We start from the raw sequence: 26,694 nt of genomic DNA, 5'->3' as shown, positions 1-26,694 counted from the left end.
GAGCTCCCCATTGGGTGAACAACAGGGGCGAAGTGAAACACATTGGGGGCGTGGTCTGAATGAAGCCTGGGCTGAGGCTCTTACACTTTTTTACCTCGGGGTTAGCAGAGATGTGTGGCTGACGTGGACATTTTCTTCTCTGTACATTGTTGTCTGGAGCCTGGACAAGCTCCATTCTAGTCTGCACTCTCAGTGGTTGGCTTTATTGATTGGGATCCTTACAGCCTGAGCGGCATCCATCATTTCGGTTGGGGGTCACAAGCAGTTCCTTTATTTGTATTTCATTTGTGTATTTAGCTGACTGCCCAGAGTTTAGCTTCATCATTACTAATTTCAATAACTTTAGAAATAAAAGTAACGTGCTCATGCTTTTTAACAAACAGGCTTAAAATGTAAGACCTGATCATGACAACACCTCCGCTGCTCTCATACATACAAGCTGCTCGTTAGGAGCAAATTCTGAGGGGAAATAGAAAAAAGAAATAGAAAGCAAGAGAGAAAAAGGAGAGAAGACGCTTGAAATGTGTCATATAATACAAAATAGTCATTTTCAGTTTTCTGTGAAATACTACAATATCTGGCAAAATTCTTTACACTGTGCCGGATTTACCCATCAGCTGTAACCACTATCACAGCTGCCATCTGATCGTCTATACCAGTGGTCTCCAAACTGCAGCCTGGGGGCTGGACATGGCCCTTTGCTTGCTTTTATCTGGCCCTTGGGGTATTAACTCCATCAAATGACACCAATGTTGAAGCACCAGTCCGCCTACTGACATCATCAACTGGGTGCTATATTGTGACGGGAGTCACTTTGGATGGGGGGGCCCATGGAACACAGCTCACTTTGGAGAGGTGGGGAGATCCCTGTCTTAGCTCCCCATATCCCTATCATGTGCAAGTCACCCTGTGCCTGTTAGGGGTACATGGTGATCTGTCCTAATATTGGGGTGGGGGGTTGGTCATTGTTTAATGCCATGTGGTTGCATCCCATTGTTCTATTGTGTGTCTTGCTTGGGAGCAAACTATTATGGGAAGTATGTGTTTATGTGTATTGGCTTGGTGGTGGTGGTGGTGAGGGGTGGGGGGGGGGGGGGGGTGAGTGTCTGCAGCAGCCCTCCCTCCTGATGGGACTGTCTGCTGGTGTGTCTCTTGTTACTAAAGGAAGGTTGCCCCGCCCTGTGTCATTATGCCAAAGGGGGGGGGTTGTTCCCTTGCATGTATATAACTTGTATCTGTGCTAAAATAAAATAGTTTATTTCCTGGTTTCCTTCAAGACTGGTGCCGTCTAGTCTTGTATGGTCTGCTGTGGTGTCTGTGGTCGGTGTTCAGACGGGGAAGCGGTATTATAACGGAAATACAAGTGCAGTCGGGGTTCGGTTCTGTTACATATGTCCTTCTCATTTATATCAACAATGGGGCACTATTCCACCCATTGAAACCAATGATGGGGCACTGATGCCGGGGCATTTTCTGCTTCCACTGGCCACAGACCGGCCCTTCTAAAATCTGAAGGACAGTAAACTGGCCCTTTGCTTAGAAAGTTTGGAGACCCCTGGTCCATACCAAGGGTCTCCAAACTATGGTCCTCCAGGTGTTGAGGAACTGCAAGTTCCATGACTCTGTCAACTACAGGCAAGACTCCGAGGGGCAGAGGCATGAAGGGACTTCTAGTACTTCAACAGTTGAAGGGCCATAGTTTGGAGACCCCTGGTCTATACAGTTTCTTTTGCCCAAGTCTCTGGAGTAAGTCACTGACCTGGAACAAGGTAGCAGGATGGAAGTATAGACTTTACTAGCTGTATGCTGCTTCTCCATCAATAGGTTCAATTTAGTAAAACTGGAGAGTGGAAAATTTGGTGCAGCTGTGCATGGTAGCCAATCAGCTTCTAACTTCAGCTTGTTCAATTCAGCTGCGATACTGTGTGCACCACCGGGACGGACGATTGTCACTTAATTTTGTGTGCAAGAGGACTAGATGATTTCCTTCTCTGAAGATACTGAGATATATACTACATCATCTTGAAACTGGGTCCTCGCCACTCCACCTACTGCAATTTATCTATGTGGAAGTGGATATTGATTCTAAGTCATTTTTACAATCATTACACATCCCTCCGATGACTGGAGCGAGCTAGGAACCTATCTGATTCCTCTCCCTCTATGGCGGTCTCAGTGTGAGGCTCCATGGTGGCCTCCGGGGTGCCAGCAGACGTTAACAGAGGTTTTAACTTTACTATAGATATGGCTACATTTGATCCAAATAATATATGATCTTCCTCCACAACGTACCCCTGATGAAAGAGATATCTGAAACGCGTCGGGTTCTCCGCTGATGTTTTTCCAATAGGACAAGTAGGATATGCCATCTTGACTTTGTGGTTCACACTGGATATTTTTCACCATTGCAGCCATACAGTATTTAGCACACTGTGCTATGCTTCAATTTCAATGACTACATTGTGTATCTTTTAGATATTGTAATCACTTTCGCTATTTTACTGCAGTATTTTGAGTTGCCCTTAAAATCCCACTACTTGAATTGTTGGGGGCCCTCTATTATACAATTAAGGCATTTTTGATAAAAGTACCTGTCATAGATAAGTCCATCGATTCCATAATCTCTCATCAGCTTCCGGTTATCAGGGTCATTGGTATCATCGCCCCAGCAGAACACAACCAGACCTTTTGATTTAGCCTCGTGTATATAATGTGGATTTTTCAGCAGATCTTCAGTGTGGACATTTATTCCCTATTCATACATTATGAAAACAATAAGTCAGTCTGTCATGAACAAATGTACCAAACCATCAGGGTTCTTTAACTCCTGATACAAACTATTTAGTATTAAGTATTGAATTCTTTTGTCACCAGAAACGGTTAATTAATATTATTATTATACAGTATTTATATAGCGCCAAAGGGTATGCTCAGCGCTGTACAGTAGCAAGGGGGACAGAACATGAGACAAGACAGTAACAAAACAGTACACGAGGGGTTCGAGGGCCCTGCTCTTTCGAGCTTACAATCTAGGAGGGAGGGGAAGGTGGCACAGGAGGAGATGGCTGTGGGGGATGGAGTGGTGGGAGGAGTGGAGGAGGTTGTTAGGTGAGGTTGGGGTAGGCTTCCCTGAAGAGGAGGGTTTTCAGGGTGCGCCTGAAGGTGAGGAGGGTGGGTGACAGTCTGATGGATTGGGGTAGGGAGTTCCAGAGGACGGGGGAAGTCCTAGAGAAGTCCTGCAATCAGGCGTGGGAGGAGGAGACCAGGGAGCTAGAGAGTAGGAGGTCCTGTGAGGAGCGGAGGGCACGGGTAGGGTAGTATTTGGGTATCAGGTCAGTTATGTAGTTTGGGGCGGCATTGTGAATGGCTTTGTAGGTCAGAGTTAGCAGTTTGAATTTGATGCGTTGGGCAATCGGGAGCCAATGAAGGAATTGGCAGAGGGGGGAGGCAGATGTGGAGAGGTTGGTGAGGTGGATGAGTCTAGCCGCTGAGTTTAGTCAATGAAACTGTAGTAAAAATATTCTGCTTATACACAAGTATCCTGCGACACTGTGCTGGTTTAGCATTTTACAAGTTTTTAAACCAATGTCCTGTTTATATTAAAAGAAAAGTATGGCCAAAGCTTTTGTTTTGTTTGTCTTTCTGTGGGTCACAAGAATGCACTTACTTTTGATCTCCTGTGACCCAGAAAAAGCCAATATTGGTCTATGGCTTGCTATCAGTTCACATGGCAGTCATTCCAGGCCAGGGGCGGACTGACCATTTGGAAACTCGGGCACTGCCCGAGGGCTCGGGGTCAGTAGGGGGCCCCATGAGATGCCCGTGGTACCTTTTTCATAGGCTTTTTTGAGTTTGGGCAAGGACACAGGGGCCCCATGATCCCCTATTGCCCGGGGGCCCCATGAGTTGTCAGTCCGCCCCTGTTCCAGGCATTGCAAGGTTACCAACTATATTGTCGGGATCCACATAGCTGCCTGATTGACAGCTGGCTCAGCCTCTCAGCATGTGGCTGACAGCCAGGATCTAGTTGTGCCCACCCACTGCCTCCCCTACTCAAGTGAGCACTGGACAGGCAGAGAAGAGAGCGGTGCAATGCAGCACTGGTGTCCTCTGTTCAAATCCCAACCAGGATTCTGCATGGAGTTTGCCTGTTCTCTCTGTCCTTACATGGGTTTCCTCCAGGTGCTCTGGTTTCCTCCTACACTACAAAAATATACTGGCAACTTATTTAAATCTTGTCTAAATTGACCCAAGTAGTTTAATCGGACTTTGTGTCACTGTCCAGACCTTGTATGCCCCCCTGTCAACCCTGGACTAGCACTTTTTTCAGTTTACAGAGACAGGAGTTCACCTCTGTCAGCTTTCTTTGCTCTTACAGTTATGTAAAATTACACCAGTTACTTACCAGAATATTTTCAAACTGAGCAAAGCTTATCGCAAATGGAGTTGTTCGGGATCTCAAATCCATGAGCTCTGGATAGATTTCGGATTGGCCTTGTGTCAGAAAAAGGATGGGATATTTATTTTGTTTGAGACGGACCCTTTGAAGAGAAGATAAAGGATTAAAAAAAAATGAGGGAAAAATCAAAACAAAAAACACCCACAGCATATATATTAAAATGAAAATTTCACCTGTAGTAACATGTTACACCAGTGTTCAGGATTAACAGGTTACTAAAGCAGCAGACCTGTACCCCCCCCATCCCCCATTGCGTCAGTGGAAGATCCTCTCCCGCACCCGCTGTCACAATTTAAAAACAGCACATCTGTGTGTGGCTCTGCCCACACAGCCACTTCATTCATTCACAGCTATCTGTGAATGAATGAACTACAAGTCCCATCAGCCACCATGGCAGACGGCCTGTAGTTCCCAACGAACTGGGAGGGAGGAAGTTAGTGAGTTTCTTTACCTTTAAAGCAGAACTATACCTAACTTGTAGAAAACGGTGAGCAGGCAGCTCTGTATTGCAGAAAAGACCTGCTCTGTCTCTTTTGCAATACACATTTTACTTGCAGTTTTCTACTGAATTTAAACTGACCTGCTAACGCACAGCTCAGTGTGCATGCAGAACACTCTGGCTAGGCCAGAACTGACTTCCTTGCATGGAAATAACATCCCACTACCCCCCCCGAGCCAATCAAGAGGCCCAAAATCCCAGTACCCGGGGAGACAGTGAGGGATGTAACAGACACATCTCTGAAGGTTGGGGTGAGTATATTCCAGAGCTTAGTTCTGCTTTAGGGCCGGTTCACACTCCATCCGTTTCAGTTGCGTTTTTTTGCATCCAAAACGCACAGAAAGTAGGTTATATGGTTGTCAATGTCATAGTTCACATCAGTGCTTGCAGTTCTAGTGCGTTCCGGTTACAGAAAAAAAAAAAAGTACAGGCATTTTTTCTGCACAGAACTGTACTGGAACGCGGTAAAATGCATAAAAACCGCGCTAGAACGCACATGTCCCTATTTCAATTGAAGAAAAAGAGGGGGGAAAAAATGAACTGGAATGCATAAAAGATGCACAGTAACGCATCAAAAGAGCACCGGAACACGCCACAAAAACGCATCCAGAACACATCTGGTCTGCGTTTCTATAGTGTGAACCGGCCCTTAAGGAGAAAATAGCTGCTCCAGATGAGGCCGAAGTTTGTTTTGATAAATATATGCCTCTCCAATTAGAACCCCAATAGTTAAGAGTTAGCCCCGGTTCACATATATGCGGCCGTGTTTTGCACGGGCACGAGAGCCCATTCATTTGAATGGACTCCCGTGCCTGATACATGCAGGGAAGAAATCCCTTCACATCTTTTGAAAACGCAGCCCGCACAGGAACCTCAGTTCCCGGTACAGTTGCGTTTCCCAGTGCGGGCGGCGTGTTATTAGAACTAATGGTACCCGCCCGCGGGTCCGCATTTCTCTGTGCGGGTGGTGCGGCTGTACGGATTTTCGTGCGGATCCGCAGCGGCACCACCTGCACAGATGTGAACCAAGCCTTAAGGATTACACTTATGAGACCGGCCTTGATCTGGCAATTTGGCAATTTATTTATGCTTTTTTTTTTCTGGTTACCTTGAAAGTGTGCCAGGGATCTTTTGTAGTGTTCTAGTCATCAGTACAAATAATGCACTTTATAAAAATGATTCCCCTAACACTACAGGGTACAACATTTAAGAATCCCACTGAAATCCCCAAATACAGTTCATATTCACGACTGGCAGCATCCGTGGAAGTGTAGAGTACCCACATTACCAATGTCTGCAGTCAAATCAAAATGGGTATTTTTAGAAAAAAAGAAAAACATTTTCTAAGAGGGATCTGACTAGAATTACAAGCTGGGACTCTTTTATAACAATACTCCATGATTAAGGCAGTCTACTGTAAAACAAAGATCCTATTTTCCATACTGGCATGTGAGAATAAAGCTGGTCACATTCTGATGGATTTGATTCAACATCTAATATTTTATTAACATTTCGTCCACTTCATTAACCCCGGTGTAGGGAATTAAGTGGTTATAGTTGTAATGTCTTTGTAAAAAATCCTAAAAAAAAAAAAAAGTAAAGCCATAACATTCTTTGAGGATCTGCAGCTGCTCCTCCTCAAAAAACTCCACTCTCTTGGCCTCAGAGACTCTGCTCTCTCCTGGTTCTCCTCCTACCTATCGCAGCGCTCCTTCAGTGTTACCTATAACGCTGCCACCTCTTCTTCACTCCCCCTCACTGTTGGGGTCCCTCAAGGTTCTGTCCTCGGACCCCTCCTCTTCTCCATCTACACCTCCTCCCTTGGCCAATTGATAAATTCCCACAGCTTCAACTACCATCTCTATGCCAAAGACACACAAATCTATCTCTCTACCCCTCACCTCACCCCTTCAGTCTCCGCCCGAATCACAAGCCTAATAAGCGACATATCAGATTGGATGTCACTCCACTTCCTCAAACTCAATCTTTCCAAAACTGAGCTCCTAGTATTCCCCCCAACCTGCGCCCCCCCGACTTCTCCATCAAGACCAACAACACAATCATCAGTCCCTCCCATCATGCCAGAGTACTAGGTGTCATCCTAGACTCCAATCTGTCCTTTCAGCCCCAGGTCCAATCGCTGACAAACTCATGTAGACTTCACCTCCGCAACATCTCCAAGATACGTCCGTTCCTAACCCTGGAAACCACTAAGCAACTCATTCACTCCCTTATTATATCTCGCCTTGACTATTGTAACTGCATCCTCATTGGCCGACCCCACCGCAGGCTATCCCCTCTTCAGTCTATCATGAATACTGCAGCCAGACTCATCCACCTCACTAACCGTTCTGTATCTGCCACCCCTCTCTGCCAATCCCTCCACTGGCTTCCAATTGCCCAACGGATAAAATTCAAAACGCTAACACTGATGTATAAAGCCGTTCATAACTCTGCCCCAAATTACATCACCGATCTTGTCTCCAAATATCACCCAAACCGTACACTCCGCTCCTCACAAGACCTCCTACTCTCTAGCTCCCTTGTCTCCTCCTCCCATGCTCGTCTCCAGGGCTTCCTCCATCCTCTGGATCTCCCTACCCCAATACATCAGACTATCACCTACTCTGCTCACCTTTAGGCGCACTCTGAAAACCTATCTCTTCAGGGAAGCCTACGCTGCCCTCAGCTAATACTGAACTCCTCTACTCTTCCAACCACTCCATCCCCCACAGCCATTTCCTCCTGTACCACTATCCCCTCCCTCCTAGATTGTAAGCTCCAAGGAGCAGGGCCCTCAAACCCCTCGTGTATTGAATTGTATTGTTACTGTACTGTCTCGTGTATTGTCTCCCATTATAAAGTACAGCGCTGAGCAAACTGTCGGCACTATATAAATCCTGTATAATAATAATATATAAATATTTGTTCTATCTATGTGAACAGAAATGGAATGGAAAGATGTATAGGTGGGAAGAAAAAAAAAAAAAAACAAAAAAAAAAACAGGTTTTCTGCAAGATGCCAACCAACCATTCATTTTCAGCTGCTGACCTGCACTTGACAACAGTAATGGGGTTCTAATGGGCGGCTCCTCATGCATTCAAAGCATTTTATAATTCTTTTAATAAGTGAGCCATAAAGGGAATTCTCATCACCCAACAGGGAGTATAACAATGTTGTCAGTCCAGTAATGGCATCCATAATAGTTTAATGCAGTCAACTGGAAAAAGAAACCAGTGCTTTGCTATGATATTCAAAGACTTATTAACGATATACTTTATGTCGAACATGTTTAAATGGCTTAAAGCGGAGTTCCACTCACACTGTCAAAAAATAAAAGTCAGCAGCTACAAAAACTGTAGCAGCTGACTTTTAAAAAACACACACTCACCTGTCCCTCGGTCCCACAGTGTGTCCCCTGCAGCCCGTTTTACCGGCCGTCTTCTCTCTGTGGGCGCCGGCATCTTCAGTGTGGGCACCCGGCTGTGACAGCTTGCGGCTGCACAGCCGGGTGCCCACTGCGCATGCACGAGTAGTGCTGCGCTTCATGAATGGTCCGGTAGTCTTCTGGGACCTGTCACGTGTCCCAAAAGACTATGGGGAGGGAGGAGGGGAGGACACCTTCCACTTCCAATCGCCTAGGTGACCGTAACAGAAGCAAAAGTGGGAGCAGGTACCTGTCAAATTCAATACCCGTGCTCCCCCCCCCCCCCCCGCTCCCCAAAGATGCCAATCCTTAATGGGGAGCGGGGGACCAGTCTTTAAAGCGGAACTTCCCCTTTTGGGTGGAGCTCCGCTTTAAAGAAGAACTTCAGGCAAAATTTTTATTTTCCCATGTAGTGAGGCAGTGCCAGCACTGCACAGGTTAACTGCTCGTTTTTGTCTAGGGGATTTCAGAGGGGAGATTTACTTACCTAATCCGCCAATTCTCCAAGCACAAGACCAGTCCCTGCAGCTCCTGCCCTCTCTCTCATGCTAACAGTCTTGTGAATGGACTGTTCCTGACGTCATCATGCCCATAGACCGGCTCTGGAAGTGCGGACAGAAGGAACAGTCCACAGCTGGACTTAGGGGAGTGCAGTTTTCCGGAGGATCGGGGGATCGGGTAAGTATAGGCTTTCCTTGCAACCTTAGATAAAAACGAGCAGTTAACTTATGCAATGTGGGCACAGTCTCTCTACATGAGGAAAAAATAAACATTTTTGCCTGGAGTTCTTAGTTGGCTGTAAAGCGGAACTTAAATCTCACAAAAGTTAGTTCGCTCTGTTTTACCACTTGGCTACTGGGCAAATTTTGACATTTTTCTCCTACATGTAAAAATCATCTTTCTTTGCATTTTTGCTAGAAAAGTATTTTGAATCCACAAACATTGTTTTTTTAAGCAGAGGCCCTAGAGAATAAAATGGTGGGTATTGGAATTTGATGGGCACAGAAGAGAGTGATGCCTTAGGTCACACAATTGGTCCAATCTGGTCCGTCTGTCTGTTTTTCAGGCAGACCCCTCATTCTCCTCTAAAGGAGCAGCAGATGTAAATGGGACTTGTGTCGTTTTAACCCCGCCTACCTCTAATCTGATCTGCTAAAAAAAAAAAAAAAAAATGGAAGGGGATCCGTTCCCCTCCGTCTGGGCAGATTGGATCGGAGGGTGGTTGGATGTAGACTGATAGCCAGTCCATTCACACCTGACCGCCCGTACAGCAGAGCAGGCTGTGTCAAGCGAAGCATACACGGACCTCTCATCCACCCACTCTGCTCAGCGGGGGATCAATAGACAGATACCCCAGTGAGCAAGTGGATTCTGTCCTGTAAGACGGGCCTTAGTGGTTAGCACTTCTGCCATGCAGCACTGGCAACCTATACTCGAATCCCAACCAGGATGCTATCTGCATGGAGTTTACATGTTTTCCCTTTTTATGTCACATGGGATTTGCGCAGTGTTTTTTTTTTTTTTTTTTTAAAGCAAATTTTTTTGAAAAAAATATACTATAATGAACTTTAGTGAACAGAGGCACAATATAAAACACATTTTTTTGTAAACTGTAAGATGATGTTACACAGAGTAAATTGATACCAAACGTGCCGCACTTTTGCAAACACCCTTGGAACAGTGTAAAGCTACGGTACCTAAAAGTCTCTATAGGGAACGCTTTAGAAGCCTTTACAGGTTACCAGTTTAGAGTTACTCAGGAGATCTGGCACTAGAATTATTGCTCTCACTCTGAAGTTCACAGCAATACTTCACATGTGTGGTGTGAACAGTGTTTACATACGTGTGTGGGACTTACATAGCTGTCGCCTTTGTATGCGAGCATGGTGGGGGGTGAGGGTGGGGGGAATGGGGAGACAAATTATTTTTCCTTTTTTTACACTGTCTCTAATTTTTTTTTGATCACTTTTATTGCTATTACTAGGATAACTTGTGATAACTGGCGCAGTGACAGGTCCTCTTTATAGAGAGATTTGGGGTCTATTATACCCCAGATCCCTCTTCAGCCCTGAAAACCATCTGATCAAACTAAGATTGGTTTCATCAGATGCTTTCAAAAGCCACTAATGGTTTGTTTACATCCTGGCAAAACCGGAAGCGACAAAATACTCATCACTTCCAGTTTCCTATACCATAGAGATGATCAGGGACTTTCCAGATATTCTGGCTATGGTAAGCTGGTGGAACCAAAGAGCCCAAAAAGGCACCGGAAGGGGGGGGGGGAATTAGTTCGGCATACGCTGGAATTCCATTTTAAGGACATAATTTTCCATACAGAGCACTATGGTGCTTCACATACTGACTAGAATCAGCAGCTCAATGCCGATGCAACACATTAGGTCAGCTTCTCAACCTTTTCCTCCCCAGAGGAATCCTTGAAATATTTTTCGGGTCTCAGGGAACCCCTGATTATAAAAAAAAAAAAAAACACTATACCTACAGGACACAGAACTTTAGCATGATCATTAAATTGTAGAACATTTTATGAAGGTGAATAAATCATATATCAGATTTCACACCTTGGGGAGATAATTTTTTGCACAACTCCTGCTCTGTACAACAGTCACATTACACTCACCGGCCACTTTATTAGGTACATCGTGCTAGTGCCAAGAAAATCTCCCCCCACACCATGACACCTCCACCACCAGACTGAACTGTTGATCAATGCATGCTTTCATGTTGTTTACGCCAAATTCTGACCCTACCATCTGAATGTCACCGCAACCAGTCTGCCCATTGACCTCTGACATCAACAAGGCATTTTCATCCACACAACTGGTTATTTTCTCCTTTTCGGACCATTCTCTGTAAACCCTAGAGATGGATGTGCGTGAAAATCCCAGTAGATCAGCAGTTTTTGAAATACTCAGACCAGCCTGTCTGGCACCAACAACCATGCCACATTCAAAGTCAAAGTTTCTTCCCCATCCTGATGCTCAGTTTGAACTTCAGAAAGTTATCTTCAGCACGTCTAGATGCCTAAACGCATTGAGTTGCTGCCATGCGATTGGCTGATTAGCAGTTTGTGTTACCAAGCAATTGAACAGATGTACCTAATAAAGTAGCCGGTGCGTGTATAATCTTGAAAATAAACAACTGACAAGAAATGCAGTAAACATTGTGCTGTCCCCAAAGATTAGAGGTCCCTCTAGCAGCCCTCACCTATACTGTTGGTCAGTGTATGTAGGAGACTAGGAGACCAATTCGACATTTCTTACTGCTCAAAGAACCATCAGCAACATCAGGAGGAACCCTTGGGTTTAATGAAAACCCTAGTTCACAGGTGTCAAACTGGTGGCCCTCCAGATGTTGCAAACTACAAGTCCCATAAGGCATTGCAAGATTGACAATTACAAGCATGACTCCCAAAGGCAAAGGCATGATGGGACTTGTAGTTTTGCAACAGCTGGAGGGCCACCAGTTTGACACCCCTGCCCTAGTTAAAAAAGGTTGCACTAGGCCAGTGGTCGGCAAGCCGCGGCTCGCGAGCCACATGTGGCTCTTTACACTCTTTAATGCGGCTCTTCTGTGTGCCGGGTGCCCGCTCCCCTCCCTCCTCTCGGGCGGCCGCCCCAAAAGTCAGGACTCTGCAGCTAGCCCAGCAATGGGCAAACTACGGCCCGGCGGACCTTTTAATCCGGCCCGCGGAGCGTGGCAAACATTGGCTGTCAGGATGTAGGCGGGGCAGCCAGGATGTAGGCGGGGCAGCGTGACGAACTCCTCTCCTCTCACAGTCCGCCCTGAAGACCGGAACGGCGCGGGAACACGGCGAGAGGAACGCGCGGAGCAAAGGTAAGTGAATTGACACAATATGGGGAATTAATTACTATAGGGGGGATGAATTACTATAGGGGGGATGAATTACTATGGGGGGGATGAATTACTATGGGGGGGATGAATTACTATGGGGGATGAATTACTATATGGGGGATGAATTACTATATGGGGGATGAATTACTATATGGGGGATGAATTACTATATGGGGGATGAATTACTATATGGGGGATGAATTACTATGGGGGATGAATTACTATATGGGGGATGAATTACTATATGGGGGATGAATTACTATATGGGGGATGAATTACTATATGGGGGATGAATTACTATGGGGGATGAATTACTATATGGGGGATGAATTACTATGGGGGATGAATTACTATATGGGGGATGAATTACTATATGGGGGATGTATTTTCAGTTTTAAAAATGTGGCTCTCAAAATAAATTTCAATCGTGGTTTTGGCGAGATTTGGCTCAGTTGAAAAAAAAGGTTGCCCACCACTGCACTAGGCCAATAAACCATTGTTTCCACGGTTAGGTGTTTTGATATAGAAATGGTCAGAATTTCCAGAATTAAAGTGGTTCTAAAGGTTGTTTTACCTTAATGCATTCTCTGCATTAATATATATATATAAAAAAAAAACTTTGTGTGCTTCCCCTCCCCCAAGCCCTCCCTTATACTTACCTGAGCCCGATCTCAATCCAGCAATGTGCACGAGAGCAGCGTCTCTCTCTCTCTCCTCACTGGAGATCGAGGCAGCAGCAGGAGTCATTGGCTTGAGGAGAAACCAGGGGGGGTGGGGCTGTGCCGCACTGTGTGTGTCAAGGGACACAGAGCACAACTTGGGAGAAAGCCCACATGAATGCCCCCATGACAACATGCTTGCTATGAGGTGAATTAAAAAAGGAGGGAGGAGCCAGGAGCACCGGTGGGGAACCCCTGAAGAGGAGGATCGGAGTTGCTCTGTGCAAAGCAATTGCAAAGAGCAGGTAAATAGGACATGTTTATTATTTTAAAAAAATTCATTTAGAAACCCTGTAATACTTTAGCACTTAAATACTTTTGGATTGGGTTAAAAAAAAAAAAAAAAAAAAAAGGAAAAAAAAAAGCCTTCAATTTTCATGCTGCCATTTATTAGCTGGTTTAGGTTCTCACCTCTGTGGATACCTATATCCTCATCTCCATAGCAGCCCTGAATATGATCCTGTAAAAAGGCGTGCTAGACTGTTCATCAAACACTATCCATTTTCTGAAACCGATGCAGCCTCAATCATAGATATCTGAGCTTGAGAGGGAGGTTGCAGAACACATAATGGAGACAAGGATGCAAGTGCTGTTTACATCACCAAAAAAAGTCTATCTGAAACACTTTATATACAGGAAAATGTAATTGAAAACTGCCTGGGATTTCTCCCAACAATTGTATAGCAATAGCAATTCCCAGATTGATTTTACATATAGTCGGCAATGTATTTTCTAATGAGAAGAACTATTATGCAACTTACATTGTGCAAATATCTGCATCAAAACAAGAGAACACAATTCTTCGATTGCCAGCATTTTCCAGGACAGTCTTCAGAATGATATCCAAGAAGATATTCATGTCAAAGTAGCTAGATAAATTACCATCCCATTTACCACTCTGCAAGGCAGAAAAGAAATTATAAAAATTCTAGAGTAAAAAGTTGCATTTATGTTTAACCACTTGTCCTCCAGAGAATTTCCCTCCCTTTCTGACCAGGCCACTTTTTGTAATACAGCGCTGCGTTACTTTTGTCATGGAAATTTTGTATTTACAGGTTGAACTTTAAATGTGTCATATATGAGTGTTATTCATATGTCTCTCGTGTGGCTTAATTAAAGCTCTGAAGGCTGCAATTGGGCCATGCGCATTTACAATGTATATGTTACAGTACTCAGCTCGGTAATGGATGAGATGGCAGATCTGCGCTTATAGACCGGCGTGTATACCACCACGGCATTCGATGCGAATGCCGCCGGCGGTAGGCCGCGGGCCTGTATCCACATATCAGCAGCATAGTACCACATGGACTTTGTATGGCCAGGCGACAGGCAGTGCGAACTCTGCGTGTAGGCTCATGTATATCTTACAAACCACTACCGACCTGAACTGTATCTGGATGGATGTGTTTTAATAAAGATCGTATCGGGCCCATTCAGATACAGACTGACACTGTTTAATCTAGGGGATGCTTGTACAGACAATGTACATACTACTAGGAGCTGATAGGATATGGGAAGTTTGCTTTCCCCAGAGAGCTCATGGGGGGAGGGGAGGACTGGTGTAAATGGCTCCCAGTATAGATAAGAGGAAAGGCTACGCTCCAATTGGAATGTACATTCTGTGTATAGACACTCCCCATGCATTGTTCTGTGGGAGGGGATTGACCTGACTCATGTGGGGGGCGTGTGTGTGCTTGTAATAAAACCGGAGGCTGGGATTGGAGCCAGTCTCTATGTGAATTCCAACAGCAACCAGAGAGTATCGTCCGATCATTCCTGGGTAACGGGAGCTCCATTTTCTCAACAGAGCTAAACCAGTTGGAGGCGCAGGAATCGTGGAGTTTAGCTGCAGTCACGGTAAGCGAGATTCGCACAGCTTTATGGGGGATTTCTGCGCATCCAACTGCGAGTACTCACGGTAAGGAGAAATTCGTTAAAAGCGAATTTCCAAGACAAAGCAGCTCAGTGTCAAATAGTAAATAATGGCCTGGTCATTAAGGGGGTAAAATCCTCCGGAGCTTAAGTGGTTAAAGGGGCTATAACATGGCCAAATGTGCATGTATTGCTGAGATGTACTGCATAGGTTTTGTTTTTATTTTGTCTTGATGTTTATTTTAGACTGCCTTTACACAGTTTAACTTACTTTTTCCTGGCAGATCCATTTGATTTCAATATTGAACCCAACATCTTCAGGCACGCCTTCCAGCACCTTTGAAGAGAAGCAAAATTGACAGTTATGTTAGCCAGATGGCGTAAACAAAACATACAGTCAATACATCTGGGACATCTAGAAAGTCCAGAAGTCTCAAAATAAACTTCTGGCTTTTAAATAACAGCCAGTCATTCTTAGAAAACAAAACTGCAAAGTGAATGAAAGCTTTCCTGAGCTACTGTACTAATAGTACCCTAAATCCTAAAACTGCTAACCAAGTTAAAGCGAAACTTCACCTAAAAGTGGAAGTTTAGCTCTTCCACAACCCCCCCCTTTCACATTTCGAACAGAATGTATATTTTGGGGGGGAGGTAGCCACCCACAGGTACCCCCTGGAACGCTGCAAGCCGGCGTGCGGTCCACTCACCGGAAGGGACCTGTTACATATGGCAGGGGAACCGGAAATGCATCAACGCGTTTCGCCCCTCCTCCAGGGCGTTTTCACAGACTGTGCGTCGCCGGCATGTGGCGTTCCAGGGGGCCATCTTGTGTATGGGAGATTCTCTGAGCACTATTTTTGGTGGAAGCAGGACTTATTTCTTTGGGAAGAGGACTTTCAAGAATATTTATACATTTTTTGATTTCTTTTATAATTTTTATTATATAATCATTTTTTCACCAATTTGGAGTGGGACTTATAATTTTATATATATATATATATATATATATATATATATATATATATATAAAAAATAATTTTTCTGCAGTGGGATTTATTTAAAAAAATGTTTGCGCTGTTTTAATGTTTTATATTTAATTTTTTGGTGTGGGTTTGCACTGATGAGCAGCAGCATTTATTTGTATACTTAGTATTAATTTGTACGAATTTTGGTGATTTATGCTTTAAACATTCTATGATCGAACTTCAGAGAGGTTACATTTTACAATCTCTCCTTAGAGGTTTAAGGATCGCCAGAGTTTCTAGTATGACAAGCCTTAGCAGATTATAGAATAGCATTTCTTTGCCGCATAGAAAGCCAAGAACATCTTGTGTTCACAGCAGCCTACAAGTGGGCATATAATTAATGAAGTGTGGAACACTCTGCTTTACCGTTTGAAGGGAAGGAAAAGGCTGGTTGTCCGATACAGAACATTCTTCATCTACAGAATCTAAAAAGGTTAGGAAAATAGCAGCGATCATTTATTTGTAGGCGAATGGAAAGAAAAAAAAAAAAACACGTTAGGGTTTGGAGGAGTTGAAGAAGAAGAAAAGATCGAATGAGAGGTGAGAACAAACAAAAAAAAAAAATTTCATCAATTGGTTCTCATCAAAGGGTTATTCTACCAAATTATCCTCATGTTACTGACCTGGAACAGATGGTTATAAACAAATAGATATGCCAACATCACTTTTGGTTTTTACTTGCTACATGCTTGCTCCAGGTCAGTAAAGCAGACCATAGATTATACAAATTTACTTTCCTTCCACCATGGGTGGAAGAAAAGAAAACTGCTCGATTCCCCCATCAACACTGTGTTGATAGGGAATTTGAGCAATTTTCCCTCCTGATGCGCTACCGTATTCTGCTGGCAAGAAGGTTTCCCTGCCGGCAGAACACAAGGACTAATGCGGGCTGCTATAGTCGCCCACAGTGATTGCATGCAAAAAAATCCGACAGGCTGGTTGTACTGAAGTTAATGGATCGACTTCAGTACAACCAGCCTGTCCATAGATGAATTGAATCTTAGCCAGTCCCTGCTGATCTGGCAAAGATTATCACTCTATGGCTGGCTTTACTCAGAAACCATCAAGATCATTAAAGTGTTTGTAAAGGCTCAAGGTCATTTATCTTCATGCATTCTATGAACGAAGGTAACAAACCTCCTGTGTGCAGCATCCTCCCCAATACTCATCCAAGTCCCCTCTCGATCCAGCGATGTGCACTAGAGTCCCGGTTATCCCGAGACTCCCTCTCCTCATTGGTTGCTGTCGATCACAGCCAGCGAGCCAATGAGAAGAAACAGGGGGTGGGTTCGAGGAACGGCACTGTGTGTGAATTGACACACGGAGCAGAAGCTGGGTAGTGCACATGCTTGGGTGCCGCCATTGCAAGCTGCTTCATGTGGGGGCACCCGACAGGAGGGAGGGGCCAGGAACGCCGGTGGGGGACTCGAGAAGAGGAGGATCCGGGCTGCTCTGTGCAAACCCACTGCACACAGCAGGTAAGTATAGGCATTTTTTTTTTATTTAAAAGCCTTTAGAAATCACTTTAAATCACCAGGAGAACTGGACAACAGGCATTTCTAGAAGGAGGTCATCCTATGTTTAGTTTTCTCTGCACATTTCCCTGGGTTACTGGATGGCTGCATGGTGCTGCAATCCATGCAGTTTGTTTTTCACCAGAAGACATTGTTGATCAGACTACATACTGCCCACCTATTCAGTTTCGGTCTTAAACTGACAATACATCATGCAATGCTCTTATGATCTGTGAAATTAAAGATCCTGAGTGAAAAGATACAAGTTGAAATGAGGAAAAATCTTTGTAAATCTTATTAAATAGTTTTGGTATATCCGATAGGGCGGAGATTGTACAGAGTGCAAGTTGATGGTCAGCTCAGTTACTCAAGAAAAGAAAGAAAGTGAGGTAAAAGGGTGGGGAGTAAACAATACTGTACAATTATATCAGCTAAGCAACTTAAAAAGGACAAGTTCACCTTTTTAGAAAAAAAAAAAAAATAATAAATGCACATACTATATTTTTGCAGCAAAAAGTGCATTTTCCTATTTTTTCCTGCAGGGGCCTGGAAAGCATTATACTCCTAGTCAGTGGGTCAGGGTGCAATGTCAGGATTCTGCAGCTTTCAGCCCATACTTCCATATGAGCTGTCAGTTTGAAAGCTGCAGGGCTTGTGAATGAACTACAAGAGAGCTCATCAGTGCCCTTGCTGTTCGTTCAGAACCACAAGCCACCTGACATAGTGGCTGACAGTACCTGTAGTTCACTCATTCACAGTTTCCTGTGCAGCTGCATGGATGGAGCTCTGCATGGCCACTTTGTTTCTGAATTGTGACAGCGGGCTTGGGAAGTAGGTCCTACGCCTGCTATCACACTGAAGAGGGGATCAGCGAGAGAGGCAGCAGGAGCTGGAACATGTTACATCTTCCACCCTAAATACGGGTGGAACATGTAACATGGTCCAGAAGATGAACCTATGCTTTAAAAAGCAAGAGAGAACTTTTTATTACAATGCATTGTTCATTTTATACAGTTACTGTAGTCTAGCAGGTCTTTATTGCTGTAACAATAATTTGAGGCATGTGGAGCTGTTGGGAGTGCAGTAGTGTGGTGTGCTTGTTGATGGAGCGTATGTGACGGGTCATAATCTATTTAGCAAAGCAATAAATACAAAGTGATTATTTATAAGGTAACAAGACAAGCAAAACAAAGTACGTTAGCAGAAGAGAAGAATTTCCCAAAAACACAAGAATTAGCAGGCACATTGTTACATACCATGATGATCCTGTAATTTAAGCGCATTCACGTGTGCCAGCTGAACAGAAACAAAAAAATAGAAGCAAGATAAAAAAAAAACAATAAATATATGCATTGTAAAGAGACTATATTTTAACAGCTTCACCTACATAAATGATAATGTTTCACCTTATGCCTGGTGCTCCATTTAAAACCGAGATATCCATTCTATGGACTATGTTGTTCTACATCTCTACAACTACAGATGCTATTGCTTTATCTCCTAGATTGTAAGCTCCAAGGATCAGGGCCCTCCTATCCCTCTTGTATTGAACTGTATTGTTGCTGTATTGTCTCTTGTTATAATGTAAAGCGCTGAGCAAACTGTTGGCGCTATATAAATCCTGTAAAATATAATAAATCCTGTATAATATTAGAGGGATGCGCCTGCTGTCAGTGCTGTATACGCTGTATGTATCACTGTGTTCTGACAGTGTCTTGGGATCTCCCACCTACCTGCTGGGGAAAAAAAGAAAAAAAAAAAAACTCGGAGGAGCGTTTCCCAGCCATTCACAAGAAGCCTTTTGTATTTATTATTGATTTACAAGGCTTCCTTTGATTGGCCAAGATGAAGATCTGGACATCATACACCCAGCTCTAAACCTCGGCCAAAAAGAGGAAGGCTTGTATTCATTTAGAAAAATACAAGACTTCCTGTGAATGGCTGAGAAGATCTCAGCCCAACCCAACTGTTTTGTTCTGGCAGCAGATAGGAAGTTCCCAGGTTGCTGCAGAACATGCTACATATAGTTTATATAGCGCTGACAGCAGGAACATCCCTTAGTAAAAAAAACAGTTTATTTGGGCCACTTTGGCCCAAACAAACAATTTAAAGGAAAGGTAGGACCAAAGTTCTTTTGCCGCTACTTCTACTGTACTTAGTTCTGCACACCTGTGACATGTATTCAGCAAACATGGGCTAAAGTCTGCTGTTGGCTGACATCACCTCAGAGCTGTATGCAGGCAGCCCATAAAAGTGGATGCAGATGCAGCAGCTGAATGGACAGTCACATGTCAAAACCAGACTGGAGCAAATTCACAGGTGAATGGTAATTTAACAAATTGGTGGGATCCTGGTAGAGGACAGCCTTGGTTCTGCTTTTTGCCGTTCCCGTCTCCCAACCCCCTCTATCTCTACAACTGACTGACTTCTCTTTTTTCTCTTATCCTGATATTTTCTTCTCTTTTTTCTTAGTTTGGGTTTATACTCTTGATCATGCGGAGCTATTTCGTTTTGTTCCTTACATCTTGCTGGGGATGCCCCCCTTGAAACTCTGTTTATTCATATCTCCGTAATATGTGTTATTGATCCTTCCATCTTTCTGTTGTATGGAATCATTTTCACCTACCCACATGGATCATCGTCACATCTGTGATGTGTTTTCTTTTTTATGTTTATCTACTTGTACTTGTTTTCATTATTTCTCACGCCTTGTTTCGTTAATTTGATGAACATGTAATAAGGACAAATTTGCCTTTAATTTAACAAGTTATTAAAAGTGTTGGTGTACTCTTTTAGGCTACGTTCACACTAGCCTTGTGTGCAGGCGGCAGAGAGGCGTTTGGGAAGCGTTTTTACCGCTTCCCAAACGCCTCTGCCAATTCTGCACATTACAGCACATGGTGCTGTTCTAACGGGAGCGTTTGCGTCGCGTCGTGGCAAAACGGACGCCTCTGGACGAGTCAGGAGGCTTTGAAGCCTCCTATTCTCGTCTATAGTGCCGCTCCGCAAACGCCCGGCCGGCGTTTGCGGTGCGGTTGCGACGCGGTTGCGGGGCGTTTGCGGAGCGGTAACACCACTCAAACTGCATTATAGGCGTTTGTGGGGCGTTATTAACGCTCGGCAAACGCCTAGCAACCGCCGCTAAACCGCGCATGCGGCGTTTGCGGAGCGTTTGCCGAGAGTTAAAAAACGCTCCGCAAACGCCGGACCAACGCTTGCCAAACGCTATAGGGGCGTTTGGCAAGCGTTGGCAAAACAGCCTAGTGTGAACGAGCCCTTATGGAGAAGTTGTTGCCAGTTTTGCTACTAGATATACTAAAAAAGTTATTTACCTTTAGGAGTTGAAGCTGATCATAGGTGAGCTCCTTCACTGGGATCTCAAACAGCTCCAGAGATGTAGCATTAGCTTTCTGAAGGAAAATGTTCACAGGTTTCATTAAAAGTTAATCGGAAAGTAAAAGCTTCTGTTTGTGCAATTCAGTAGAACTGTTAAACTACAGATTAACATTCACCCTAGGTTCATATCTGTGCGTGTGGTGCCGCTGCGGATCCGCACGGAAATCCGTGCAGCCGCACCACCCGCACAGAGAATTGCGGACCCGTGGGCGGGTGCCATTAGTTCTAATGGCACGCTGCCCGCACTGGAAAACGCAACGTACTGGGAACCGAGGTTCCTGTGCGGGCTGTGTTTTCCAAAGACGTGCAGGGACTGCGTATCACGGGCATGGGAGTCCATTCAAATGAAAACGCGGCCCGCACAGCTGCAGACATGTGAACCAGGGGAAGGTCAGTACATTGCTATGAATGAGATAAAATCAAAGCGAATCTTCAGCCATTAAAATAAGCTTCCTTCTTTCCATCCCTTCCCCACAAGTATCTGTCTTTTTTTTTTTTTTGTTTAGTTTACGTACTTATATATTTTTTGGTAGTTTTCGGCCCACCCCCCACGCTCCCTCCTCGCCTAGGCGAATGACATCCGGTGCCTCCTTGCATATGTGATGTACATATGCAAGGAGGCACCGGAAGGACTTCAGTGATTGCATTCACTAAAGGAGGAGCGGGGCGGGTCTAGAAGCGCATCATCAGGAGACTGAGTCTGAACCTGGAAGAGCGGTCAGCCATCTGATGTCACAGGAGAACATAATGGCATGGGACCTGAGCAGCGCCTGCAGAGAAGAGGATCTCAGCAGGACAACGATACATCCACTGGGTGAGTGAGTGTCTGAATCAACACAACATCAGGTAAGCAGGAGGAAAAAAAAAAATGAATGCGAGGAAAGGGTAGTGTAGTCCCACCTTAAAAGTGAAAGCAGCAACAATGGCTGCAGTACAATGACATCACCCATAGCCTTACTATGTGGCAGCCGTTGTTGGCTATTCCTCCTCTACATTGGGACCCAAACATGTGACCGGACTGGAGCGACTTCATAATAGGGGAGTCTAGACATCTTTTCTTTTACAGGGTAAATAGAATGGGCTTAGAATGGGTGTGGGAGTAAAATTTTAACTCAGGTTTTGCCTGGAATTACACTTTTGGCAAAAAGGAAAAAAAATAAGTAATTCAAAGATAAAAAGTTTCCAGTGAGTAGAAAGCAAAGCACCAAAGAAAACATTTAAAGATCAATACCTTTTTCATAGATATACAGCATGTGAGGTCATGATATATCACTGGGACATGGTCTTTGGACAGATGGACATCAAACTCAACATAAGCTGCACCCTAAAAGGAGAAAAATATTTAAATGTATTCATTGAAATTTTTTTTTAACCAATTCATTCACAAGTTGATGATTGTATTTTTATTTACAGTATATGAACACAAAACCATGAGAATATGGTAGGCCAACTTTACTTTGCATCCTGAGGTGATTGTAGCCATATTATCTTATCAGCTGCCACAGCTAAAATCGCCACATGAATACTCTCATGCATTAAAAAAAAGGGCATAAATTCCAGAAATAAAAATCAATAATTCTACTCTTTTACAAACACTGGTTCACCCTCATCTTGAAAATGCAATTCAGTTTTGGTCACCAAATCTCTGGAAAGGCATTGGTGAATCAGAAAGAGGTCAGTGACAGGCGCACCCTGAAAACCCACCTCTTCAGGGAAGCCTACCCCCTGCTAACTTGCCGACCTCCTCCACTCTTCCTACCACTCCATCCCCCACAGCTATCTTCTCCTGTGCCACCATCCCCTCCCTCCTAGATTGTAAGCTCGAAAGAGCAGGGCCCTCGATCCCCTCATGTTTTGCATTGTATTGGTATTGTTCTGTCACATGTTCTGTCCCCCTTTGTAATGTACAGCGCTGAGCGAACTATTGGCGCTTTATAAATACTGTATAATAATAAAAGTCAGCAGCTGCAATAAAAACTGTAGCTGCGAACGTATAAAAAAAAAAAAAAAAAAAAAAAAAAAACCAGGACACTCAACTGTTCCTCAAACCAATGGTGTGCTGACCACAGCTGGTTTCACCAGCCGTCCTCTCTGCCCGACATCTTCATTGTGGGCACCCGGCTGCGGGGATCGTCGGCTTTCTTTACAACTTACCTTTTTGTGGAGCAGGTCCGGTGTCACCCCGTATAGGCTGCGTGCCGACGATCCCCGCAGGATGGATGGGATCTGCGGATTGGGGAGCATAATGGATCGGACTCCGATCCATTATGCTCAATCCGAACCATCCTGCGGGGATCATAGGCATGCAACCTATACGGGGTGACCCCGGACCCGCTCCACGAAAAGGTAAGTTGTAAAGAAAGCCGACGACCCCCGCAGGATGGATCGGATCTGCGGATTGAGCATAATGGATCGGAGTCCGATCCATTATGCTCAATCCGCAGATCCGATCCATTCTGCGGGGATCGTCGGAGGGGGTGTCACCAAATGTTACTGCACCGGGTGACACCAACCCTAGGGACGCCCCTGAATCTTAGTGCTGGAACTCACAGGTCTGCAATGGCCATTTCATGGGGATTCACTTTGCTGCTGAATCTTTGATTTCATATTAGGAAAAATGTTACCTGAGGAGTGCAACACCAATGCTGTTGCAGGAAACTTAAAGGGATAGACATGTGAACAGAGTGGAAGATTTTACCCCTGAAGTCCCCAAGAGATGCAAGCAACAGATTACTCAACAGCCTTCACCTGTAACTGAAATATCAGTTCGGAAGAACGGATCCCTTGCAATATTAAAAAGTAAGAGTATGACTGAACAAACAATGGTGCAAATACGGGTCATTATTTTATAACATTTTTAATTGGTCGTGCATGCCAAAAAGAGAATTATGAGCCTAAAACAAGTGAAATGGATCTCTAATACTTTTTGAAGTGAGTAATACTGATGATCTCACCTATCTGGCAATAACAGCAGGCAGCTATCGCACTGCCAATAAATAAGACACAGAGAAGGCTATGAGGCATTTAAAGCAAATAACTCCATTAATGAGGCTAAGAGAACTTCTGCAAACTAGGAAATACAAAAAAAAATTTGGAAGGTTTGAGTCACTAACAGCCTTCTATTATCTCTAGAGGACTCCAGAAAACTCCTGAGCAGGGGCGGACTGACAACTCATGGTGCCCCCGGGCAATAGGGGATCATGGGGCCCCTGTGTCCTTGCCCAAACTCAAAAAAGCCTATGAAAAAGGTACCAGGGGCATCTCATGGGGCCCCCTACTGACCCCGGGCCCTCGGGCAGTGCCCGAGTTTCCAAATGGTCAGTCCGCCCTTGCTCCTGAGCAGAGTTAGGTTGATGCAGAGAAGATATAGAGTGAGTAGGGAGATGACCTTATCAGCTTTCTACTGTACTTTTAGTGTCCTTTCAGCAGGAGTAGAGAAGAGACCTCTGTAATCTGTAATGGTAAGGAATGTTATCCACCTGGTTGTGCTGTAGGGCAGAATAAATCTCAGGGCTAGAGTCGGGTAAAACAGATTCCTAATATGTATTTAGCGTTTTGTGTGAAGTTCAGCTTTAAACTTATTCTTAAAGGAGAAGTACAGCCAAAGCGCGATCACAGGAGTGCAGTTTGCTCTGCCCACCTGTGACCCGTTTTCAGCCGACAGCAGGCTAAAATCCACTGTCGGCTGATGTCAAAGAACCGATCCAGAAAAAAGATTGCTACCATATGATCAGGATCCACCCAGGAGACCAGACCGGCACCTGAGTCAGCCGCTCCCACCCCCTCCACAGCCCAGCACTCCAGTGAGCGCTGGAGGGGAGGGAGCAGAGCAAACAGCAGTGACTGATAGTTACCACTCTGTGCTCAGAGTGTTGGGGAGAACTGGGCGATCAGCTGTGTTTGATCGCTCTGTCCTCAGCCTTAGAGCCAGCGGGAGACAGATGCAGCATCAGATCAATGCTGCATTCGCATAGGTAAGTATGATTTTAAAAAAATTTAAAAAAAAACCCATAATCCCATACTGCTCTTGATGACAAAAGCAGACTTGTACAATCTTCAAGGTATTAACTCTGAATACATGATTAGCTCATTGATTAGTATAAATACCATTAGTACATATGTTACAGGGGTCTCATTTAATATGAACATGACTAAAGCCTGCCATTGATGGATCAAATCTCAGCTGGTACAGCAGGAACTGGAAAAGATTTGATCCATATATGGGCAGGCTGGCCGTACCCAAATTGATCCATCGATCGACTTGAGTACAACCAGCTTGCTGTTCTTTTTTTACATAGTTGGTTAGTCTGGCTGAAAAAAGACAAAATTCCATCCAGTTCAACCATAAAAAAAAAAAAAAGTTATAATCCTATACTCACAATTGATCCAGAAGAAGGAAAAAAACCCAGCAAAGCATGACCCAATTTGCTCCTGCAGGGAAAAAAAATTCCTTCCTGATCCCCCGAGAGGCAATTGTATATTCCCTGGATCAACTTTACCTATAAATGTTATATCCAGTTATATTCTGTGTATCCAAGAAAGAATCCAGGCCTTTTTCCATGTGATTACTGCTGGTGGCTATAGCTGCTAGCAGTAATCATTGTGTTCTGCTGGCCAGGAAGGATCCCTGCCGGCAGAACACAATAGCTCTGCGGGAGGGATTCCCCTCAAACACTGACCGTGCTGATGGGGCAATCAAGCAATTTTCTTTTCTTCCACCCAGCAGAAGGAAGGAAAATTGAGTCATCTATGGCTTGCGGTTCAATACGGGGTATGACAAAGTATAAGAGGACATGCACCCAAAAACTTACATGATTGGCGGCACTCTTTAATGATGCGATTGTGTTTTCTCGAATTTTGGCCATTCTGGAAAAAAACAAACAGTAAATAACCGCATTCATATGTTCTATTGCTCACCATAAACATATTACATTTATAATCAGACTCCTATAAAAGAAATAAACAAACGAAACCAGCGCTCAAATCTTCATGCAGACTAGGATAACTTTAGATGCCATGCGTTGAGGCGCAGCCCTTAGAAGATCGGGAAATCTTGGTACTAGTAAACAAAAACATATACATGCATACTCACAAACCAAAGAGGGATAAAAAGAGTCTACCATCACTTTGGACTGGTATTACGGACTACTCTTCTCTGTTTGGTGTGCGAGTATGCATGTATATGCTAATAAATAAATGTGTTTCACCACGGTAATGCACGATGAGAGTGCGCCCTGCTTTGCATTTGTTTCCTATAAAAGGAAAATATGACTGCCCTAAATGGTTTGAACAATAAACAATTTTATTGGAAAAGAACACTCTGTGGAGAATGCAGTTGAATTTCACCAAATGGATTTTCTTTGTTGTGCTGAATAATTGTCTTGAAGTGGAAGATTATTTGAATTGACTGTGATCAACCTATCATTATATATATATATATATATATATATATATATATATATATAAAAAATATATATATATATATAAAAAAAAATATATATATATATATAAAAATATATATATATATATATATATATATATATACACATACATACATACATATATATATATATATATATATATATATATATATATATATATATATATATAAAATGTATTGTATATGTACGCAAGTTCTAGACACAGATCGGAGCAGAATGGACGTGTCGAATATTCTACAGTTAGCAAGCAGATAAATTAGGTGAGGTTGTGCAGCCCATTTAACAGCCTGTGAAGATACAATTTATAAAGAAAGCTATGACATACCAAATCACTGAGCACCCTAGTGTCTTTGCAGATAGAAATAAATAAAAAAATAAAAAAGGTGTATGAATTTACCTTTATTTGTACCTGTTGATTCTGTCAGTAACACTGCCTATCCTTTGGTGACAACACTCATTCATGGACAG

The 26,694-nt window shown here is 43.9% G+C and overlaps 1 protein-coding gene across 2 annotated transcripts in view; it reads right to left on the bottom strand.

Annotated features, from left to right (window-relative positions):
• The window catches only part of GPCPD1 (glycerophosphocholine phosphodiesterase 1), a 103,089-nt gene that overhangs the window by 8,237 nt on the left and 68,158 nt on the right, over positions 1–26,694 (bottom strand). Inside the window, exons 11-20 of one of the 2 annotated variants that reach the window (XM_089665507.1) lie at positions 25,597–25,651; positions 22,017–22,109; positions 20,722–20,799; positions 18,646–18,685; positions 16,242–16,300; positions 15,122–15,187; positions 13,740–13,876; positions 4,406–4,541; positions 2,592–2,752; positions 400–459 (exon numbers count right to left, since the gene is read on the bottom strand). In XM_089665507.1, the coding sequence (XP_089521633.1) occupies positions 447–459; positions 2,592–2,752; positions 4,406–4,541; positions 13,740–13,876; positions 15,122–15,187; positions 16,242–16,300; positions 18,646–18,685; positions 20,722–20,799; positions 22,017–22,109; positions 25,597–25,651 (838 nt within the window). In that variant the 3' untranslated portion in view covers positions 400–446. The remainder of the gene's footprint in view (positions 1–399; positions 460–2,591; positions 2,753–4,405; positions 4,542–13,739; positions 13,877–15,121; positions 15,188–16,241; positions 16,301–18,645; positions 18,686–20,721; positions 20,800–22,016; positions 22,110–25,596; positions 25,652–26,694) is intronic. The other variant, XM_089665506.1, reaches the window with a different exon arrangement.

The sequence above is a fragment of the Staurois parvus genome, unplaced genomic scaffold, assembly GCF_062004578.1.
Source record: "Staurois parvus isolate SC_StPar_1 unplaced genomic scaffold, SC_StPar_1.0 ptg002222l, whole genome shotgun sequence".
Taxonomy (NCBI): domain Eukaryota; kingdom Metazoa; phylum Chordata; class Amphibia; order Anura; family Ranidae; genus Staurois; species Staurois parvus.
This window is presented reverse-complemented; position numbering and strand designations above follow the sequence as displayed.